Source organism: Cervus elaphus, chromosome 20 (genome assembly GCF_910594005.1).
Source record: "Cervus elaphus chromosome 20, mCerEla1.1, whole genome shotgun sequence".
Taxonomy (NCBI): Eukaryota; Metazoa; Chordata; class Mammalia; order Artiodactyla; family Cervidae; genus Cervus; species Cervus elaphus.
In genome coordinates this window covers 114824124-114840232 of record NC_057834.1, presented here as the reverse complement: position 1 = coordinate 114840232, position 16109 = coordinate 114824124, and the positions used below count along the sequence as shown (strand labels likewise).

Genomic DNA, 16109 nt, shown 5'->3' with positions numbered 1-16109 from the left:
CAAGAGAAGACTCTACACATGGACATCACCAGATGGTCAATACCGAAATCAGGCTGATTATACTCTTTGCAGCCAAAGATGGAGAAGCTCTATACAGTCAGCAAAACAAGACCAGGAGCTGACTGTAGCTCGGATCATGAACTCCTTATTGCCAGATTCAGACTTAAACTGAAAAAAGTAGGGAAAACCACTACCATTCAGGTATGAGATAAATGAAATCCCTTATGATTTTACAGTGAAAGTGACAAATAGATTCAAGGGATTAGATATGATAGAGTGCCTGAAGAACTATGGGTGGAGGTTTGTGGCATTGTACAGGAGACGGTGTTCAACACCATCCCCAAGAAACAGAAACGCAAAAAGGCAAAATGGTTGTCTGACGAGGCCTTACAAATAGCTGACAAAAGAAGAGAAGCTAAAGACAAAGGAGATAAAAAAACAAAAACAAAAAATACCCATCAAATGCAGAGTTCCAAAGAATAGTAAGAAGAGATAAGAAAGTCTTCCTCAGTGATCAGTGCAAAGAAACAGAGGAAAACAACAGAATGGGAAAGATTAGAGATCTCTTCAAGAAGATCAGAGATACCAAGGGAATATTTCATGCAAAGATGGGCACAATAAAGAACAGAAATGGTATGGACCTAACAGAAGCAGAAGAGATTAAGAGGAGGTAGCAAGAATACACAGAAGAACTATACAAAAAAGATCTTCATGACCCAGATAATCACAATGGTGTGATCACTCACCTAGAGCCAGACAACCTGGAGTGCAAAGTCAAGTGGGACTTAGGAAGCATCACTACAAACAAAGTTTGTGGAGGTGATAGAATTCCAGTTGAGCTATTTCAAATCCTAAAAGATGATGCTGTTAAAGAGCTGAACTCAATATGCCAGCAAATTTGGAAAACTCAGCAGTGGCCACAGGACTGAAAAGGGTCAGTTTTCATTCCAATCCCAAAGAAAGGAAATGCCAAAGAATGTTCAAACTACCGCACAATTGCACTCATTTCACATGCTAGCAAGGTAATGCTCAAAATCCTACAAGCTAGGTTTCAACAGTACGTGATCCAAGAACTTCCAGATGTACAAGCTGGATTTAGAAAGGGCACAGGAACCAGAGATCAAACTGCCAACATCCACTGGATCATAGAAAAAGCAAGGGAATTCCAGGAAAACATCTGCTTCATTGTCTACGCTAAAGCTGTTGACTGGGTGGATCACAACAAACTGGAAAATTCTTAAACAGATGGGAGTATCAGACCACTTTACCTGTCTCTTAAGAAATCTGGATGCAAGACAAAAAGCAAGAGTTAGAACCTTACATGGGAACAACAGACTAGTTCAAAACTGGAAAAGGAGTACAATAAGGCTGTATATTATCATTTTGTTTACTTAACTTATAAGCAGAGTATACCGTGTAAAATGCAAGGTTGGAAGACTCACAAGCTAGAATTAAGATGGCTGGGAGAAATATCAACAACCTCAGATATGCAGATGACACCACTCTCACAGCAGAAAGCAAAGAGGGAGAGGAACTACAGAGCCTCTTGATGAGGGTGAAAGAGAAGAGTGAAAAAGCTGGCTTAAAGCTCAACATTCAAAAAACGAAGGTCATGGCATCCAGTCTCATCACTTCACAGCAAAGAGATGTGTGAAAAGTGGAAACAGTGACAGATTTTATTTTCTTGGACTCCAAAATCACTGTGGATGGTGACTGCAACTACAAAATTAAAGGACACTTGCTCCTTGGAAGAAAAGCAATGACAAGCTTAGTGTGTTAGAAAGCAGAGACATCACTTTGCTGAAAAAGGTCTGCATAGTCAAAACGATGATTTTTTCAGTAGTCATATGCCAATACAAGAGGTGGACCACAAAGAAGGCTGAGTGCCAAAAAACTGATGCTTTCAAATTGTGGTGTTGGAGAAGACTCTTAAGAGTCCCTTGGACTGCAAGATCAAATCAGTCCATCCTAAAGGCAATCAACCCTGAATATTCATTGGAAGGACTGATGCTGAAGTTGAAGCTCAATACTTTGGCCACCTGATGCAAAGAGCTGACTCACTGGAAAAGATCCTAATGCTGGAACATATCCAGGGCAAGAGAAGGGGGCGACAGTGAATGAGGTGGTCAGATGGCATCAACACAATGGACATGAATTGGAGCAAACTCAGGGAGATAGTGAAGGACAGGAAAGCCTGGCATGCTGCAGTTCACAGGGTCGAAAAGAGTTGGATAGGACTTAGTGACTGAACAACAATCCCTATCCTCTTTTATCCTGTTTTAACTTTTTTTTCATACCATTTATCATCCCTTTTTTCTGGTTTCGGTTTTGTTTTGTTTTTTAATTTTCTGTCTGCACCTTTAGAAAGTTAGATCTGAGGACAGGCTTTTCTTTTTCTTCATAGCTATATTTCTAGCACCTAAGACATTGCCTGGCATTTAGGAAACATTTAAGAAACATTTGCTGAATGAGTAGAAGAATGCCAATGCCTAAAGGGGGCCTGATACATAATAGGTATTTAATATGCTAAGTGAAACAAAATATCAGTAGTTCTGTAAAATAAATAAAACTGTATACACACATACACATAAAATATACACAAATATACGTTAAATGTACATAAGTGAAGCGAGTCAAAGTCGCTCAGTCATGTCCAACTCTTTGCAACCCCAGGGACTATACAGTCCATGGAATTCTCCAGGCCAGAATACCAGAGTGGGTAGCCTTTCCCTTCTCCAGGGGATCTTCCCAACCCAAAGATTGAACCCAGGTCTCCCATACTGTGGGCAGATTCTTTACCAGCTGAGCCACAAGGGAAGCCCAAGAATACTACAGTGGGTAACCTTTCCTTTCTCCAGGGGATCTTCCCGACCCAGGAATCAAACCGGGGTCTCCTGCATTGCAGGCATGGATTCTTGACCAACTGAGCTATGAAAGTGAAAGTGAAATCACTCAGTCGTGTCTAACTCTCTGCGATCCCATGGACTGTAGACTTCTCCGTCCATGGGATTTTCCAGGCAAGAGTACTGGAGTGGGTTGCCATTGCCTTCTCCAGGAGATCTTCCCAATTCAGGGATTGAACCCAGGTCTCCCACATTGTAGGCAGACGCTTTTACCATCTGAGCCACCAGGGAAGTTGGGAAGCCCTAAATGTACATAAAGGAGTAGCTAAAGAACTAAAAGGACACAAACCAATAGTAATATATATATATATATATATGGAGAGAGAATGAAATTAGAACAAGATACAAGAACTTTCATGCTTTACACTATAATTTTTACATATTTTTCAATCTTTTGTAATAATAATACACTTATTGTTTGTATAATAAAAAATAATTTAATGAAAACCCAAAACCCACTCCTTAAATTAAGTACACACACAAACACATACAACCCTTAGCTTGAATTAACTTCTAAGGGTTAAACTCGAGAGAGAATTAACTTCTATAAATCAAACACCAAATCCACTTAAAGACAGTCATGGACAAAATGCTCTTAATCATCACTTCTAGTCAACACTGTATTAGAAGTCCTAGCAAATAAAAACAAATCCACAATATAAATAAACAAGAAAGAACTATAAGGCCAAAATATTGAAAGCTAAAACAATTCACTACAAAAGTATATGATTAGCTACAGAATGCAACAGAATTTTTAAAAAATGAATATAGTACTGAAGTGTTCAGCAAGCATCCAAAATCAAGAACCATAAAAAAAAAATCACGAATTTCCTATAAACCAAAGCTAACCAATTAAAATGAGATTTAAGTAAAAGGTTCTATTCACAAAAGCAAAAGAAACTATAAATATATATCTAATAACCACTCACATTTTATGTATTAACTTATATGTCTTAATCCATTTAATCTTCATAATAACCCTAATGGGTTATTATTCACAATTTACAGATGAGGAAACTAAAGCACACAAAAAAGGATTTTTATTTGCCTAAGTTTAGCAGGGACTGAGCCCAAGTAGCATGGCACCAGAAGCTAATCTGTTCCTCATCCAACAACAGTAAAACTAGAAAACTTTACATGAGAAGATAACAGACATGACTAGTCATACCATGCAGTTGGAATGGGAACACCCAGTATTACAAAGATACAAATTCTTCCCCCAAATTAACCTATAAATTCAAGACAATTCTAATTTTAAAATCCCAGTAAGTGTGTGTGTGTATAACTAGCTGTCGAGACTGTGCTATGCTCTGTCGTGTCTGACTCTTTGCTGTCCCATGGGCTGTAGCCCCCCACAGGCTCTTCTGTCCATGGAGTTTTCCAGACAAGAATACAGAAACAGGTTGCCACTCCCTACTCCAGGGCATCTCCCCAACCCAGGGATTGAACCCACATCTCTTGTACCTCCCTGCATTGCATACAGATTCTTACCACTGCACTACCTGGGTAACTTGGCATACTGATTCTAAAATTCATATGGACCAAAAAAAAAATGTCAAGAAATTTTTCAAAAGGGAAAACATGATGGGAACTGCCTTACTAATTATAAAATATAATCTTTTAAAACAATTAAAATTAAAGAGTATACTAGTACAAAAATACCGACAGATCAATTTAAGAAAACAGGTTTTAGAAACAGAGCACTGTTTATAATATCGTTGTAACACTGTTTATTATGTTTCAATAAATGATCTTGAAAAAACAGTTAATTCTTTAGGGAGATAAAATAGCCATTTCTACCTTACACCTAACACATATAAATTCAATAGCTTATAGAGCTAAAAGAAAAAAAAGTCTTAAAAGTAATTAGAGAAAATATTGTTACAATATTAGGATGAAGAAAATTTATGCTAAATAAGATACAAAATTATTGTATTGGGGGAGATTTCACTATATTCTAACTTAAAATTCTTCTGAAACAAAACATCATAAACTAAATCTAACAGAAAACTGTATACTGAGAGAAGAGAATAACAATATACAAAAGAAGTGTCAGTTCCTCAAGTCGTGTCAGACATGCTTTGCGACCCCATGCACTGTAGCCCGTCAGGCTCCTATGTCCATGGGATTTCCCAGGCAAGAATACTGGAGTGAGTTGCCATTCCCTTCTCCAGGGGATCTTTCCAACCCATGTCTCCTGCATTGCAGGCAGATTCTTTACCATCTGAGCCACCAGGGAAGCCTGTAACAAGATACAAGAGTTCCTTCAAATCAGTAAGAGCATAAAACAAAAACAAATAAAAATAAGTTTAAAAATATATACAAACAGGGTATTCTCACACACTTGCTTATGAATCTCAGTGGGTATAATATTTTTGTAGTATATGGCAAACCTATTTTCTTAACAATGAGAACTCTGCATACCTTTTACCCCAGTGATTACATTTCTAGATGTCTCACAGAAATATTCACACACATGCACAAAGATATGCAACAATGTTCACTGCAGCAACATTTGTGATAGAGAAAATTTGGAAATCATCCAAATTTCCACATAGAGAAAAACATGCAAATAAATTATCTCCTGGCCATACCATAGTATACTATATAACTTTCAAGACCTCATTTTCATATACAGAGATAAAATAATTAGCCACTCAGGTTCCAGTCTTAAATTGCTATTTCTAGACCTAGATAGTGCTAAGTCATTACAGGTCAAAAAAGGGTACTTGGGAAGATAACCATGTAATTATATAACTTGTCATTACCTCCCAACTAAACCATGTAGTCTCTATTTATGTGTGTGTGTGTGACTGCGAATAAATTTTTGGAGGGGTAAGGCTCTTCTAAGATGTCTAAGAAAACCTCTCTCCCTTTAGCTTTTTCAACCTGTCTACATCAATTTGGTTTCACCCTCTCATGGTTCCTGTACTGACTATAAAGACTGAAGTAGGGACTTCCCTAGCAGTTCAGTGGTTAAGACTTGGTGCTTTCACTGTCATCTCAGGTTAGATTTCTGGTTGGGGAACTAAGATCCCCCCAAATCATACAGTATGACCAAAAAAAGAAAAAGAAATTAAAAGACTGAAGTAGGTTTCTTCAAACCAAGCCCAAGAATCAAGAAGGTGGTATTATTTTCTTATAATAAAGTAGCCACTCATTCATTTTTATTTGTTCCTTCATAAAATGAACCAAACTTTTGTGAAGCTACTTTCATTAAAATTACCACAGCTAAGAGTTCATTTATTTAAATGCAAAAATACATAAGAAATACTTGATACCACAAAGTCAGGGAAGGGTGCTATCTGTCTAGACCTGGAATTAACAATTGAAGGCTAGAGTCTCAGTCATTAATTACTCTATACTTTAAACTGTATACATCTTTGCAGTTTAAAGCTGCAGACCTGGTTTAAGAAGTCCATAAAAGTATTAATTGTTATGCCCACCCAAACCATTAAAAATTAAATCTGTGTAGCTTTGCCTGTAAGTCCAGGGCAGTTATAACTCTAAAGTTGATATAGCCTGAGTCAGCCAAAGCCTTCTTACCCAAGCTGAATTAGTTTAAAGCTAACCATACAACTGTTTTTAAAAAAAAAAGAAAAAGAAACAAAAACTTACTGCATGGTACAATACAGTTCTTACAAACAACCAAGCTCAAAAAAATCCACATGGTTCTATACTTGTTAAAACATAATAGCAAGCCAACCCATTTAGGGACTACCAGAAGGCCTTTTTGTTCCCCAATGGCAGTCCATCCCTATTTCTCAAGTTTCCTCATCTATGGATCAGTTGTTAGGTTATTAGGTGTAACTAACCATTTTAATAATGGTCCCATAGTGACCTGGTCAATATTCCCAACAAGAGTTGGAGACTATTTCTTCCCGCTTATTGAATCTGGGCTAACTCCATAAGTGAAGTGAAGTCGCTCAGTCGTGTCCGATTCTTTACGACCCCATGGACTGTAGCCTGCCAGGCTCCTCTGTCCACGGGATTTTCCAGGCAAGAATACCAGAGTGGGCTGCCATTTCCTTCTCCAGGGGATCTTCCCAACCCACGGATTGAACCTGGGTCTCCTGCATTGTAGGCAGACGCTTTTACTGTCTGAGCCAACTTTGCCTTTAATTTGTGGTGAGGTCCTAGAGTCTAGGCCTCAAGATGTCCTGCAGCTTCTCCCTTCACTCTTTTGGGACTTAACTGCCATGTCAAGAAGTTTAAACTAGACTATGCATGAGGACAGATTAAGTGCAGAGAGAAGTCCCTCCTTCTAGCTGTTCCCACCAAGGCCCTAGACATGTGATTAAAGCCATTTTAGATCCTCTAGCTCCTATCGACCTACATAATGAATACAGCCACACAGGTAAGCCCCGATAACAGGAACAAAAAATTGCCCAGCCATCTGAATGAACTGCAAGAACATAATAAATCATTGTTGCTGTCAGCCACTTAGATTTTGAGGTGGATTATTACAAGGCAATGCTAATATGCTTGCTGGCTTGCTTGCTCAGTCGTATCTGACTCTACAACCCTATGGACTGTAGCCCACCAGGCTCCTTTGCCCATGGGATTTTCCAGGCAAGACTACTAGAGTAGATTACCATTTCCTTCTTCAGGATATCTTCCTGACCCAGGGATCAAACCCACGTTTCCTGCACCTCCTGCATGGCAGGCAGATTTTTTACCACTGAGCAATCGAGGAAGCCCGCTAAGACACTAGGAGGTCTCAAATAACTGAGCAAGTCCACTTCTAAATATATATACATATACCCAAATGAGTTTAGAGCAGGGACTAGAACAGAATTTCTAAACCCATGTTCAAAGCAGCATTATTAACAATAGCTAAAAAGAGGAAACAACTCAAATGTCTATCAACAGATGAACAAATAAACAAGTTATGATATATACAAAGGAATATTATTCAGTCTTAAAAAGGAAGGCAATTCTAATACATACCACAACATGGATGAATTTTGAAGATATGCTAAATGAAATAAAGCAGATACAAAAGGACAAGCATTATATAATTCAACTTACATGAGGTACCCAGAGTAAATTCACAAATAGATAATAGAATGGTAGCTGTCAGGGGCCTGGAGGAGGAGAAGGAAATGGGGAGTTATTATTTCACAGTTTAGGATGAAAAAAGTTCTGGAGATGGACGGCAGTGATGGTTGTACAATGTGAATAGACTTAATGCCACTGAACAGTACACTTAAAATTGATTAAGGTAAATTCTGTTATGTACAGCTTGCCACAATTTTAAAAAAACACCTCTCGGACTTCCCTGGTGGTACAGTGGATAAGAATCTGCCTGCCAATGCAGGGGACAAAGGTTCAATCCCTGGTACAGACAGATTTCACATACCACAGGGCAACTAAGCCCTTGCACTGCTACTACTGAAGCCTGCATGTCCAAGTCTGTGCTCCTCAATGAGAGAAACCACCACCACAAGAAGCCCAAGCAATGCAACTGGAGAGTCGCCACCACTCTCCACAACTAGAGAAGGCCTGTGTACAGAAACAAAGACCAAGTGCAACCAAAAATTAATTTAAAAAAAATTTTAAAAAGCACCTCTCTTTCCCACTTGATTTCAGAATCAGATGAGGAAAAAAAAAAAAACAAGGAAAAGAAAAAAGAGAGCAAAATGTCAGCTTTATCTCTGACATAAAGTTTGGATGGAAAACATGGCTCAAAAGTGGTTTGGAAATGGCTTGCTAACACTCTCTTAATTGAAGTTATCCACTAGAACTATCTCCCCCAAAATGGAGAGCATGTCCCACACTCAGTTTACTGCACTAGCCAAGAATATGGCAAAATACTGTCTACAGGCTAGAATGAAGCAAGAAATGAAAAGGTTAGACTGACCATGCTGGTCATTCTACTGCACTCACTAATCTACTGTACTCACTAATTTCCCCCTGTGAAAGAGAAGAGGTAGAGAAAGAAGCTAAGAGTGTTACCATACTCAAGTTCCTCTACACTGAACCAGTGTTCCCATATTATACAGTAGTTTCAAAAGAAAGAAAACAAAGGGGAAGAATTACAGAAAAAAATTCAATAAAAATTTCCTAGGACTGAAAAACGTACATTCTAAACTGATTAAGGAATAAAGACACAAGAAAACAACTGAATTGATGGATTTATTGATGAATTTGACTTAGAAGAGTTTTAAAACTTAGAGGCGTTTAAAAGCTCTGACAAAGAATTAGGGTAGAACTCACGTTAGATCACAAAGCACTGAACAAAATAATAATCGGGCATCTAGGATATGATGCATAAGCAACAACAAAAATAAACTAATTATCAAAATTTAAAACTTTTGTGCTTCAAAGGATACCATCAAGAGAAAATTGTTGCAAATCATTTATCTAAGAAGACCTATATCTAGAATATACGAAGAACTATTACTACTCAAAAATATTAAAGATGGACAAAGGATTTAGACAGATACTTGTCCAAAGAAGATACACATATTATAAGATAAGAAGATGCTATGTTGCTTCAGTTATGTCCAACTCTTTGTGACCCCATGGACTGTAGCCTGCCAAGCTCTTCTGTCCATGTGATTCTCCAGGCAAGAATACTGGAGTGGGTTGCCATGCCCTTCTCCAGGGGATCTTTCCAATCCAGGGATCGAACCCAAGTCTCCCATGTCTCCTGCATTGGCAGTTGGGTTCCTTACCATTAGTGCCACCTGGGAAGCCCCCAAGATAAGAATATGACAGATGACTAATAAGTATATGACAAGATATTTAAAATCATCAGCCATCAAGGAAATGCAAATGACAATGAGATACCACTTATACCCTCTAGGGTGGCTATAATCAAAAAGAGAGTAGCAAATGTTGGTGAGGATATAAATTGGAAATCACACACACTGCTGGAAGAAAGGTAAAATGGTATAGTCACTTTGGAAAGCAGTCTGAAAGATCCTCAAATGGTTAAATGCTTTCCATGTGATCCAGCAGTTCTATTCCTATTTATTATATATTCTAAATAAATGAAAACAAATGAAAAAATTAAACATAAATGTTCATAGCAGCATTATTCAAAACAGTCAAAAAGTATACATCAATTGCTGAATAGACAGACAAAATATATCCCATGCAATGGACTGTGTTAGTTGCTCAGTTATGCCTGACTCTTTGTGACCCCATGGGCTGTAGCCCACCAGACTACTCTGTCCGTGGAATTCTCCAGGCAAGAATACTGGAGTAGGTTGCCATTTCCTTCTTCAGGGGATCTTCCCTGACCCAGAGATCGAACCCGGGTCTCCTGCATTGCAGGCAGATTCTTTACCATCTGAGCCACCAGGGAAGCCCATACCATGAATTAGTCAGTAATAAAAGAAATGAAAGTACTGCTGCACCCAACAATATGGGTGAACTTAAAAACATTATGCTAAGTGAAAGTAGTCAATCATAAAAGATGACATATTAAATGATTCCACTTATATGAAATGTCCAGTATACACAGAGACACAGAAAGTAGAGAGACTTCCAGAAAGTAGATCTACAGAGACAGTGGATTAGGGACAGAAAATAGATTTGTCTTTGCCTAGGGCAAGTGTGGGTTGAGGCACTGGGAAGGCTGACAGTAAGGGGTGTGGGATTTCTTTCTTTGTTTTTTTTAATTTATTTATTTGGCTGTTAGGTCTTAGGTGTGGCATGTGGGATCTAGTTCTCTGACCAGGGATCAAACCTAGGTCCCCTGTATTGGGAGCATGGAGTTTTAGCCACTGGATCACTAGGGAAGTCCCTGGGGTTACTTTTTGTGGTATTGAAAATGTTCTAAAATTGTGATAATGAATGCACAACTCTGTAAATATACTAAAAGCTAGGGAGCTGCACACTTTAAATGGGTGAATTGGATGGTATGTGAATTATATCTCCATAAAACTGTTTTTAAAAATAAGGCAATTTTTATGTAATTAGCCTCCAACTAATAAAAATAAATGGGTAAAAAAATAAGGCAATTTTTAATGCTACAGAAAACAAAGTTCTTTGAGAAGGAAAATGTAATCATAATAGACTATATGTTTCAGTATGAACAATATATTGAGTTATAAATAACTGAATACTGGTTGATAAAAAAAATTCGGATGTATTTTAGAATAGATAGAGGAAGTAAGGTATTACAATCTAAGATTCATTTTCAAAAAAGGCCTATTAATGAAAAATGCCCTCAAACTAATCGGTTTTTACTTTTTTAAGGAAATAGCAACCCACTCTAGTATCCTTGCCTAGAGGTTCCATGGACTGAGGAGCCTGGCAGGCTACAGTCCATGAGGCTGCAAAGAGCTGGACACGATTGAGTAACTAACACTTTACTTTTTTAAGTGGTTGGAAAAACCCAACAAAAGATTAGTATTTCATGATACATGAAATTATCTAAAATTCAAAATTTCAGTGTCCATAAATAAAGTTTTACTGGAACACAGCCGCACTCATTCATTTACTTAATTGTCTATGACTGATTTTGAGCCACAGTGGTAAAATGGGGTAGTTGTGAGAGAGCACATGTAGCATTTTCACTGCTTTGCACTGCTGCTCGACACTCAAAGTGTCAGCAATGTATTTATAACTCAACAACATTACAGTATAACTGTACTGTAACTTTTTCTTCACAACAGCAGCATGTATCTATCATGTCCAAATAAGGAAAGGAGAATGTGGAATTCAAACGTCACACTTTTAATGTAGATTTTGCTATTAAATTCTTATCTTCAATACAGCCATTTGCTCTTGGAGACTTCACAATCATTAATTCTGTTAATTTCTATGAGAAATAGTTGATTTTTTCTTTTTGACTGCTCTGTGCACTTTGCAAGATCTTAGCTCCCTGACCAGGAACTGAACCAGGTCAGAGCAGTGAAAGCACCAAGTCCTAACCACTGGACAATCAGGTAATTCCCAGAAGCTGAATATTTTTAATTTCCCTTACTCCAGAGGAAGCAGTTTGATGGCTGAGCAATAGGAACATTTTATTGCAATGTTTTGAGCTCAGAGTAAAAAAAAGCTTTTCTGAAGAAAAACCTTCAACCACTATTAAATACCAGATGGCTTTGGAAGTTAGTTTTTGCTGCAGTCTTCATAATGTTTCTTAATGATTTCAACCATAAATTATCAAACGTGCTTATATGCAAAACTTATGTTTCAAAAACAGTTACCTTAATTACAAGCAGTGGCAAGCCACTTTATACATTTACTGTGCTGTCAAAAGAAAAAGACCTATCTCCTTTCCTACACAAATTGGCCACAGATATGTTTTCTAAGCAAACTATGCTGGCAGCAGTGTTTTTCACACATTGGTGCAAGCACAAAGGAAATTTCCTTATTTCAAAGTACTTTTTTTAACTGTGCAACTGAGGACCTTCCATCTACTTTTCAATCAGAAGTGATTAATCTACACTGTAATGACATTCTAAACAGCAAATGTCAGAGAAGAACCTAACAGAATTCTATAAATGCCTTCCAAGCGATGAATATTATCAAATAAAATCAAACACTCATAGACTAATACCAGTATCTGGCAGTACCTGGCAGTGTAAAAACATATTTTCAAAGATGAAATATATAAAAAATACACTAGAAGGAATCAACAGCAGAATAACTGAGACAGAAGAAAGGATAAGTGAGCTGGCAGGCAGAGTGGTGGAAATAACTGCAATGAAGCAGTGTAAAGAAAAAAGAATGAAAAGAAGTAAAGACAGCCTCAGAGTCTTCTGGGACAACATTAAAAGCACCATCATTCAGGCAGAGCTAGCAGTAAAGAATCCACCTGCTAACGCAGGAGATGAAAGAGACACAGGTTCAATCCCTGGGTCAGGAAGATCCACTGGAATAAGAACTGAACGCACACACAAAAGAAGAGAAAGCATCTGAGAAAATATTTGAAGAGATTATAGTCGAAAACTTCCCTAACAAGGGAAAAGAAATAAGACACCCAAATCCAGGAAGTGCAGAGTCCCATTCAGAATAAATCCAAGAAGAAAGATACTGACACACACACTAACCAAACGAACAAAAATACTAGGAAAAAAATATTATAAGCATCAGTGAAAAAGCAACAAATAACATACAAAAGAATCACCATAAGGTTATCAGTCTATTTTTCAGCAGAAACTCTATAGGCCAGAAGGGAGTAGCAAGATAAAGGGACAAAAGGGAAAAACATACAACAAAGATTACTCTACTCAGCAAGGATCTCATTCAGATTCCATGGAGAAACCAAAAGCTTTATAGACAAACAAAAGCTAGGATTTAGAAAACGCAAAGGAACTAGAGATCAAATTGCCAACATCCACTGGATCATCAATAAGGCAAGAGAGTTCCAGAAAAACATCTACTAGTTTTTTACTGACTATGCCAAAGCCTGTCACTGTGTAGATCACAACAAACTGTGGAAAATTCTTAAAGAGATGGGAATACCAGACCACCTTACCTGCCTCCTGAGAAATCTGTAAGAAGGTCAAGAAGCAACAGTTAGAACCAGACATAGAACAACAGACTGGTTCCAAATTGGGAAAGGAGTACATCAAGGCTGTCTACTGTCACCCTGATTATTTAACTTACATGCAGAGTACATCAGTGAAACGCCAGGGTGCATGAAGCACAAGCTAGGATCAAGACTGCTGGGAGAAGTATCAATAACCTCAGATATGCAGATGACACCACCCTTATGGCAGAAAACAAAGAAGAATTAAAGAGCCTCTTAATGAAAGTGAAAGAGGAGAGTGAAAAAGTTGGTTTAAAACTCAACATTCAAAGAACTAAGATCATGGCATCTGGTCCCAATACTTCATGGCAAATAGATGGGGAAACAATGGAAACAGTGAGAGACTTTATTTTATTTTCTTGGGCTGCAGATGGTGACTGCAGCCATGAAATTAAAAGATGCTTGCTCCCTGGATGAAAAGTTATGACCCACCTAGATAGCATATTAAAAAGCAGAGACATTACTTTGCCAACAAAGGTCCATCTAGTCAAAGCTACGGTTTTTCCAGTAGTCATGTATGGATGTGATAGTTGGACTATAAAGAAAGCTGAGCACCGACGAATTGATGCTTTTGAACTGTGGTGTTGGAGAAGACTCTTGAGATCCCTTGAACTGCAAGGAGATCAAACCAGTCCATCCTAAAGGAAAGCAGTCCTGAATATTCATTGGAAAGACTGATGTTGAAGCTTAAACTCCAATACTTTGGCCACCTGATGTGAAGAACTGACTCACTGGAAAAGACCCTGGTGCTAGGAAAGACTGAGGCAGGAGGAGAAGGGGACGACAGAGGATGAGATGGTTGGATGGCATCACTGACTCAATGGACATGAATTTGGGTAAACTCCGGGAGTTGGTGACGGACAGGGAAACCTGGCATGCTGCAGTCCAGAGGGTCGCAAAGATTTGGATGCGACTGAGTGACTGAACTGAACTGAAAAACTAGGAGAATTCAGCAACACCAAACCAGCTTTACAACAAATGCTAAAGGAATTTCTCTAAGTGGAAGACACAAAAGAAAAAGACCTACAAAACAAACCCAAAGCAATTAAGAAAATGGTACAAGGAACATATATAACAATAGCCACCTTAAATGTAAATGGATTAAATGCTCCAACCAAAAGACAGACTGGCTGAATGAATACAAAAATAAGACCGCATATATGCTATCTACAGGACACCCACTTCAGACCTAGGAAAACATACAGACTGAAAGTTGGGGGGTGGAAAGTTATTTCATGCAAACAAAAACCAAAAGAAAGCTGGAGTAGCAATATTAATATCAGACAAAATAGACTTTAAAATAAAGACTTAAAAAGGAAGGACACTACATAATGATCAAGGGATCAATCCAAGAAGAAGATAAACAACTGTAAATATTTATGCATCCAACATAGAAGCACCTCAATACATAAGGCAAATGCCAACAGTCACAAAAGGGGAAATCAACAGTAACACTGGGGAATTCCACTTACACCAATGCACAGATCATCCAGACGAAAATTAATAAGGAAACACAGGCCTTAAATGACACATTAGACCAGATAGACTGAATTGACATTTATAGACATTCCATCAGAATGCAGCAGAATATACTTTCTTCTCAAGTACACACACAACATTCTCCAAGATAGATCACATCTTGGGTCACAAACCAAGCCTCAGTAAATTTAAGAAAACTGAAATCGCATCAAACATCTTTTCATACCACAGTGTTATGAGATTAGAAACCAATTACAGGAAATTAATTTAAAAAAAAAAAAAACCAGACACATGGAGGCTAAACAATATGCTACCAAATAACCATGAGATCATGGAAGAAATCAAAGAGGAAATCAAAAATTACCTCAAAACAAATAACAATAAATTTACAACCCAAAACCTATGGGATTCAGCAAAAGCAATTCTTTTTTTTTTTTTTTTTTTGATTGGTCTAAGTGGCTTTGTTAGAGAAAACCAAGTTTACAGAGGACTTAAAGAGTTGGCATTAGGGCCCTTCTTCTTGCCAAAGGTGGGTACAACATTGACAAAGAGCCGGTAGTACTGCATACACCTCTTGGGCTGGCCTGTCATCTTCTTTTTCTCTTGTTTGGCCACCTTGAAAGTCTGACCTCTTACTTTCTCAACACAGGCCAGGGAACCATGGACTTTACCTCCAAGCATGCGGTCAGCTACTTCTAGAATGCTCAGAGCTTCTACCCCACACTGCCCAAGGGTAGCCTCATCTTCTAAGGGCGTCCCTGCCACGAGCAGGACTTGATCTTCTGGAGCAATGCCCTCCAACGAGGCTACAGAAGCCTTGATCTGGGCAAGTGTCTCCTGACCAGTTACCTCAAGAATGTGTAGCTCCTGGGCACGGACAAAAAGCTGCATGTTGGTGACTAGATTGCAGACACCACTGCCACTACCACAAAGATGGCATTAAGAAAGGGCAAAAGCAATTCCTAACAGTGAATTTTATAGCAAAATAATCTTAACTCAAGGAATAAGAAAAATCTCAAATAAACAATCTAATCTTACACCTAAAACAACTAGAGAAAAAAATATAAACAAAACCCCAAGTTAGAAGAAAAGATATCATAATGATAAGAGCAGAAATAAATGAAATAGAAATGAAGAAAAAATAGCAAAGAGCAATGAAACTAAAAGCTGGTTCTCTGAGACGACAAACAATATCGATAAACCTTCAACCAGACTCATTAAGAAAAAAAGGG

The 16109-nt window shown here is 38.1% G+C and overlaps 2 protein-coding genes across 3 annotated transcripts in view; both read right to left on the bottom strand.

Annotated features, from left to right (window-relative positions):
- The window catches only part of NRDC (nardilysin convertase), a 105917-nt gene that overhangs the window by 76471 nt on the left and 13337 nt on the right, over window positions 1–16109 (bottom strand). The window lies entirely within an intron of this gene.
- LOC122677181 (ubiquitin-like protein FUBI) lies at window positions 15332–15941 on the bottom strand. The gene has a single exon (XM_043877056.1). The coding sequence runs from the start codon at window positions 15766–15768 to the stop codon at window positions 15358–15360; it is 411 nt and encodes a 136-aa protein (XP_043732991.1). The 5' UTR covers window positions 15769–15941; the 3' UTR covers window positions 15332–15357.